The sequence below is a fragment of the Melanaphis sacchari genome, unplaced genomic scaffold, assembly GCF_002803265.2.
Source record: "Melanaphis sacchari strain LSU unplaced genomic scaffold, SCAv2.0 Contig62_pilon_pilon, whole genome shotgun sequence".
Lineage (NCBI taxonomy): Eukaryota > Metazoa > Arthropoda > Insecta > Hemiptera > Aphididae > Melanaphis > Melanaphis sacchari.
The window spans coordinates 1,110,469-1,119,047 of NW_020271445.1; the positions used below are offsets into that span (position 1 = coordinate 1,110,469).

Below are 8,579 nucleotides of genomic sequence, written 5' to 3' on the forward strand. Positions count from 1 at the left end.
TTTGGTTATTTTTTTAAATCTTCCGCAATGACCTCTTTTATTTTATAATTAAATTAAAATTTCCTTTATCATACGGTTATTAATGTTATTCACTAGAAAATAACGATAATTTCCACATTTGTAGGTAAATAACGTTAATAAGCGGCGAATAACGTTAATTTCCGATATAACATCATTTACCGTAACATAAATAATTATAATAATTTAGTTTTTATTGGAAATTTCATACCATAATTAACGCTTGGCTACAGCCTAAAAATATAAACTATAATTGCAGTGATCATTGATAAATATTAACCAATATTTTATAAATAGCTAAAATTCATACATGTATAAATATATATATTTAAAGAAGAAGTTTAAAGTTTAAAAATTACTTAAGACTTGAAAAGCATATAACCATCAGAAAATTACCTAAATATTTTGATTTTTATGATAATTAATGATTATTTTGTTCTATGATGAAACTACTAAAGACTGAGTATTATGTAAATATATATATATATATATATATCAAATAACAAAAGATGGAATTAATAGTAAAATTATTATAAAATAAGATCCTGTAATAACTTACTAAATTATTTATAAAATTTCTAAAAATATAGTAAACATCAGTTAACCATTATAATGTTATGTCTATAAAGTAGCTTAGTAAACAATAGATATAGTAACAAAGAGTTGAAATAGTGTAATAAATTCTTCATTGTTAAGTGATAGGTAGCTGCATTAAAAATATATTGTTAGAAAAAATCAATGTGTACATAAATAACGACAATTCCAAACAATAATATTGGTAACTAAATATTAAATATAAAATTTCTTAAAAATTATGATACATTACTCAAAATAAGATAAGTTTTTAAAAAACATATTTATTATTAATACTTTAAAATGCTAAAGAATAAATAATTCTTTGACGTTTCATTTAATCACAATATAAAACCCTGGAAATTTAAAAGTAACACAATTAATATGTTTTTGAAAATTAAATTAATATCATGCGAATACAAAAATAAGTACATACAAAAATGAATTTGTTTTATTCTATATATATAAAAAAAATTAATGTAAATGATAATTAATAACTAATAATAAAGATAAAAATAAAAATAAAATACTGCCATATTTAAGGTTACACTTTTATAATGTATACTTTTACATAGTAACAGAAAATATTATTAAGTACAAAATTGATCTTTTTTTTTCAAGCAGTCAAAAATAAATATAGATTTACCATGTTATCACTAATTCAGTCATTGAAAATAATTGACATATTAAAAAAAAAATCACAAATTTTAGTTACAGATGATATTGTTTTGAATTAAAATATGATTATCCTTTTAAATTGTATTAATAAATATATAATACAAACTTTGCCATGAGGCTAAAACAAACATTAACAAATTCAAGGATCTTCAAAATACAAAAATTTAATTGTAGGCAAGTGCTTTGTAAATCATTAAAATTAACAAAAAAAAAAAAAAACATGCAAATAGTTTACAAAAAAAGTTTAATCGCATGCTTAATAAAAAAGAAATAATAATAATAAAATGATACTTAAGTATTTTACATATGAAAAAAATAATGTATTATAAAACAGAATGTAAAAAAAAAAAATTAGTTTTTTATTCTCACAAAAATATGTATTTTTTAATTTAAGAATTAAATATTCAAAATATATTTGTTCAGTGATTCATTACTTAAATTTTATAATTATTTGGCACAACAAATGAGAACTGCTAAGATCTTTATAATTTTATCAGTCATATGAAAAAAAAATGATAATAATTATCAATTAAATCATTAATAATAATAATAATTTTGGCAACTTGTTACAAATTCTAAAAAAGACCACAATCTTTGAGATTATTCTTGATGATCACATCAGTTACAGCATCAAAAACAAATTGTATGTTATTTGTGTCAGTAGCACAAGTGAAATGTGTGTAAATTTCTTTTTGGTCTTTTCTTTTATTTAAACTTTCAAATTTCATTTGTATATAAGCAGCTGCTTCTTCATAATTATTAGAACCTAAAATTAAATTTAAAATTAATAAACAGGAATTTGTGTTATTTTATCATATATTTATAGATATTTAAAAGCAAATATTACCCGTGTATTCTGGAAAACAAGAATTTAGTGGACTTCTTCGGATTTTTTCTTCAAATAAATCTTTTTTATTCAAGAATAATATTATTGATGTATCAACAAACCATTTGCTGTTACAAATTGAATCAAATAATTTCATAGACTCTATCATTCTATTCATTTCTTCATCTTCTGCTAATACTAAATCATAACCTAGTAATAAAAACAGTATTTAGTTATAACTGATATTAAGAACTAAAGTGTAAAAATATGATTGTGTTACCTGATAAAGCTACACAAAATATAATAGCCGTAACACCTTCAAAACAATGAATCCATTTTTTTCTCTCTGATCTTTGTCCACCTACATCAAACATTCTACAACAAACATTTACATATTTTATTGAAATATTTAGATAATATTAAAGAAATTAACAATATTGATAATATGATTAAAACAGAGGAAGTTATTGATACTATTAAGATTAAAAAACTACATCAACAAAGTAATTAAAAAAATACAAGTTAATAATATTTTTATTTTTTATGTAAGCATGTATATAAAATACAATGTTTTTTTTTTTTAATTTTAACTAATTTAATATATAAGCTAAGAAAATAATTATTTAAATTTTATACTAAGATAAAAATATAAAATTTTACTTTAGGTTAATAAAACGAATACTACATGCTTAATGCATATTACATGAGTATAAAATGTATATAAACGTTTTATGATAATAGCAGGAAAATTATTTTATATTATATTATAAAATAATGGTAATCATTAAATTGTTTGTTGATAACTGTTAACATGAATATAAAAACATTAAAAATATTCAAGCTTTATATTTCAAATATACGTTTAAAGTTATAAATTTTTGAAGATGCAAAAAAAGTAATTTAATTTATTCCAATAAATAAAAACTTATATTCAATAAATCTCGAGTACAAAAAAAATAAAAAAATATGTAAACCTAAAATGATGAACTTTATATCTACTAATTTTAGACATTACTTACTTGAAATTCAATCCCTTAAATGAAAAATTTGTTTCAATGATGCCGGTAGTCTTCACTCTTGTCCGTAACACATCTTGTTGTGTAGGTACATAATTAGGTAAAGATATTCTATCCAGTGCATTTAAATAATAAGCAGCAGAATCGTTGAGTTGATATTCTCTAGAGCGCAAAAAACATTCTTGTACACTAGGATCTGCCCATAATTTTTTCATAAGTTTAACTAAATCTGGAGTCAATTCACCTTCTCCAGTAACACCAGCTAAAGAAAAAAAATGACGGGCATTTTCCTAAATAAAAATGAATTCACATTTTTTAATTGATATCAAAAGTGACCGTAATTATAATATTAATAGGCTACTATAACATTTATTTACCGTTCTGCTAGGATCTGAAAAATCAATTCTTAAAATTCCCATTGCTCGTATAATTGCAATCAAACTTTGAATTGTATTACTAAATACCACAGGTCTATACCGTTCACATTCTTCTTTAGAATAACCTGTCTCATGAATGATTTTCATTTGTTTTACAATAGTACTTTTCCCAGATTCACCAGCACCTTTAATATAAAAAGTAAACATATTATTAGTATGTAAATATTATTTTATTTTTAATTTAGAAAAGCCACTATTTTATTTACCATTTTTATTTTATATACATGGAAAATAATATAATGTGTAATTTAAAATACTATGTGACTCTAGCTTAAAATTAGATAACATAGGTTTAATGATTAATATCATTAACTGTATTTTTTACAAGAAATAATATATTCAATGATCACAATACCTTTATTTAAAGAAGTTTATTGAATAAGTTTTATTAAATGCAAGATGGACTCACAACTGTTAAGAACAAATTATTCAAAATTAGGTAAATTTAAATATAGGTACAAAAAAATAGAAAGAATAATTTATATTTACCTATAATTTTATACAATAGTATACAAATTTTAAACATACCAAGTATATTTTAAATGTATTATCAATATATATAGTACTTAGGTAATTGAAAATTAAACATATACAAAGAAGAAAAATAAATACTAGAAATAACATAGATATTTACTATATTAAGAAATTAAATGAGAATTGTGAATAAAAATTGTGACATAAATAAAACAACTTGAAATATTAATTATTTACAAATTGTATTTCTTCTTCTCAATCTATAGATAAAACCAAAAATATACTTTTTAGAAACTATTTTTTTAAAGTTAATTACCTAATAATTATTTACATTAATTACATATCAACTACCAAACTAAAAAATAGCAATTTTTAATAATAATACAAAATTGTAGTTTAGTATAAAATTCATACCTATGATTTGGAAATTGTATGTTACCTAAGTTTTTTATATATTTTTCTTAAAAAAGTTGAATTTAATCTACAAATATTTTTTTATAAGTGATTGAAGTTTTGACAAACTAGAGTATTTATGCATGAATTAACAATTTATCATCAAATAATTTTGGTTTTTTTTTTTTTGTTGCAACTCAAAATTTATTAATTTTAGGAACTTAGTACATGGACTTATTATTTAAATTAGTGATATGAGTTTCGTAAATGTAACAATTTTATACAATAAAATATTTTTATCACTCTAAAAGTTAAGTGATCACTAAATTTGAATGTTTTAATATTTTTACCAATAGATTAGGATTGTTTAGATACTACTAATATACCTATGAAAATTTTTATGAAATAATAGTGATTAAGGATTATGATTATTGAATAATATTGACCAAATATTAAAATTCTTGCATGATTTTATAGTAACTATTGTTTTATTTCATTTTTTTCTTATCTTCTTTTCATATTGTGACAATAATTGTTACAGAATTGAATGGCTATAAATATTATACACTATAATTTGATATTTAATAGAAATTTATTAAATAACCATAATTTTGATGGTAAAATTATTCAGAAAAATTACCAACATTTTTTTTATGTAAAATTTATTATTAATAAAATATTATTATTGTAAAATTATTATTTTCTATACTTAAAAGTTTTCAAAATATTTAGACAAATTTTAAGGTACAAAGGTAAAATATTTGAGAATTATTCAAAAATCTTGAAAATTTAATAAAATATACCACATAAACTATTTTTATTGCAATTTTAAACTATTAAAAATACACGAAAAATAACTTTATGAGTATTTGAAATTCAAAATATTTTCAAAATCACAAATTATTAAAACAATGTTCAGTTTTTACAGTAAGGCTTGAACATTGAATACATACAAGATTTATCATAAACAGTATTTACTGAAACTTAAAATTCTAAGTTATATAACTACAGTCTTTTTTTTGTAGACATTTTAAATTCAAATTTAGATGTAAAGTATTAATACTTAAACAAATAATAACAATATTAAGTTATTTTGTTATAATTCAAAAATATTATTCGTAGAAACTTAAAACTTTTACATTTATTATTATAATTGATAAATGTAAGTAATTAAATTTTCAAAATATTTAAATTAGTTTTGAGCTATTGCTTATTTATACATATTGTATAATTAGGTATATTAACACAAAAGTTAACAATGATACATGATATATTTACCCGAAAAGTATATAAATATAATAAAAACCTAACCTATTTTATTATTAATATTAAAATTAATTACCAACTTATAATAATATAAATAATTTTTTTTATACAGTAGAACCTCTCTAATCCGTCACCTACAGAACATTTTTTTATTTACATATTACATACAAGATTATATCAGAAATTTATTATATTTTACATTACTTAGAAAAAAAAGTCAGTTATAGATTTTTGTTTAGCAAATGACATTCTAGATTTAACTGCAATATTCCAAAATATGCACACCGATAGAAACGATACGAGAGAGGTCGGAGTACTAAAGCAGACAAGCGATAAGGGAAATATTAAACTAGCAATTAATTTTATATAATATCTTCTATAAAGTAGAAAATCCAAATTATATTTTTAAATTACATAGTATTCATATCAATTATACTATGGTCGGATCAACCGGAGCGGCGGACCAATCGAGGGTGGATGAGAGAGATTTTACTGTATTTTAATACAGTAGGTTGAACTTGAACTAATTTTTAGCAAAATTATAACAGGTACCTATAAAATTATTAATTACTGTATCTGATATTATCCCTAATATAAGCTCAATATCATGTAACATTATTATTAACTTATGAGTAATTTATAACAATATATTTTAATCACTGTCAGAATAATATATGAGGAACATTAAATTAAATTGGTACCTAAGCATATCAAATTATAAAATAAATATATGTCGACATAAATAAAAAAAAACTTAAAGAGTAGAATATTTAAAGTATCTATAAATAGACAGCTCAAAAAAAAAATTATAATACTTTGAAAATTATTATATAGGTGTAAATTTTAAGTCTATTAACATTGTCAAAAATTGGTAAGTGTTAATTAAGATGTAGTTAAATATAAATTCGTAGCAGGAAATTTAACTGGTGTTACTGCAATTTAATTAATTACATAAATAATACACAAAATATAGGTACTTAAATTTAACTAAGCATTTTTGACCATAAAAATTGTGAAAATTATGACATTCCCTAATAATAATTATTAAAAATTATTATTCGTGGGTTTAATGTAATAAACAATTAAAATGAAAATTTATTTTTAATGTTTGACTTATGTATCAAGTCTTAGACATGCTAAAAAAATAGAAGAATCAGTATTTTAATGATATGTTTAGATTTTTTTAAATATTAAATGAGATAATTTTGCTAAACCTACACTTATAATCAACGCGGCATGATGATACAAAAATAACTTATAAAAGATTTTAAATACTTGAGAAAAATGTTGGTTCCATTAACATAATCAATGCAATGCATACAACTAACAACATACATGTACAACAAAAATTAGAATATATATTTTAAAAATAAGAAAATCTTTGGATGAAGTTACTTTTGCACATACAAGATAGAAAATTACATAAAACCTAACCAATGTTGCCACACATCTATTTCAATTTTTTATAACTCATTGAACAATGAGTAGAAATGTTATTTAATTTTTATTATTGTTGAATATTAACTTATTTTTTGTATTTGTGTTTGTGCTTCTTTAAGATAATTGAATACCTCCATCTTTATTTTGATAATATGTTACAAGTAAAATACCTACAAGTATTTTATTCTATTTAGTTAATTAAAATATCTCGAAACTTGAAAACAGTTATTACCTAGGTAATTAGGATTAGCTACACATTTGAATTAACATAATACAAAAATACTTATCGATACTCTATAACAGACATGCCCAACCTTTTTTAACTGGCGGGCCACATTCAAAATGTATATTTGTACTGCGGGCCGTATACGCTTCATGGGTTTTTTTTTTTTGTTAATTTCGGTAAAATATAAACTAGTCATAGGTATATCTATTGTACATTTTATCAGATATAATATTATCTTTGTTCATTTATCGAATTTATGACTCAAATTGTATGTGTTTAAAGTTCTCAATATTTCCACGCTATAGTTGTTAGTTTGTTTTCGTCATTAAAAATTATTTTATATTCTTAAAAACTTAATAAAATACATTTTTTTGTAAATAATAATTTTTTTTTTTACACCTATACAAATTTCTAATTTTTATAAAATAATTACAGGTTGGTTGGAACACTTTCGCGGGCCGGATTCAGCCCGCGGGCCCCGGGTTGGGCATACCTGCTCTATAATAATATGTTCACATTACCTATAAATTATATTTTTAAAAATACAAACCTTTAAATTTGATTAACATAAAACATTTTATTTTTCAGAGAACCCTCTCCCAAGAATAACGATGCAAATCTACCACTGTGTTTACATATGATTAAGTAACTATATTAAGGAAATAAATTGATACAACTAAAAATAAATAAATCATTATAGAATAAAACTAAAGGTTAATTTACTATACATCTACACGAAACTATCATCATATGCCATTATGTCAACTGCAATATTTACACGAAACAAAATATAAACAGAAAACGACCGATTTTAACTCACCTAACAGTAATAGCTTTACTTCTCTAGCTGCTTTTTCGCCGTCGGCTCGGAGTGTCTTGTCGATCTTTTTAGATCGCTCCACCGCCTCTTTCTCACCCGAACTTATCGTGCATCCCATGGTAAATGAAAAAACGAACGTCGCAAAAAACAATTTTAAAAAACCGTACTCAACCAAACCAGATAAAACGTGCTTCGTACGAGCGCGGTAACGGGTGCACAGGATGTAAAATGACTTGAACTATCGAAGCTAGAAAAAATGTCGACCGCAAAACCGTAGATACGAAGTACATACAAAAACCAAACACGAACAAAACGAGGACGGCGTGTGAAAAAAAAAACAAAATATACAATCCACCGACAACGATATTACAGACTCAGTGATAACTGATTACGGTTTGTAACAGTCGCCGAG

The 8,579-nt window shown here is 22.4% G+C and overlaps 1 protein-coding gene across 1 annotated transcript; it reads right to left on the minus strand.

Annotated features, from left to right (window-relative positions):
• Positions 1-1,692: 1,692 nt before the first annotated feature.
• Positions 1,693-8,575, minus strand: LOC112600227 (guanine nucleotide-binding protein G(i) subunit alpha). The gene is made up of 6 exons (XM_025347404.1): positions 8,168-8,575; positions 3,489-3,673; positions 3,115-3,401; positions 2,376-2,470; positions 2,117-2,305; positions 1,693-2,035 (listed from the first exon to the last, which is right to left on the minus strand). The coding sequence occupies exons 1-6, from the start codon at positions 8,283-8,285 to the stop codon at positions 1,845-1,847; spliced, it is 1,065 nt and encodes a 354-aa protein (XP_025203189.1). The 5' UTR covers positions 8,286-8,575; the 3' UTR covers positions 1,693-1,844.
• Between the last annotated feature and the right edge of the window lie 4 nt (positions 8,576-8,579).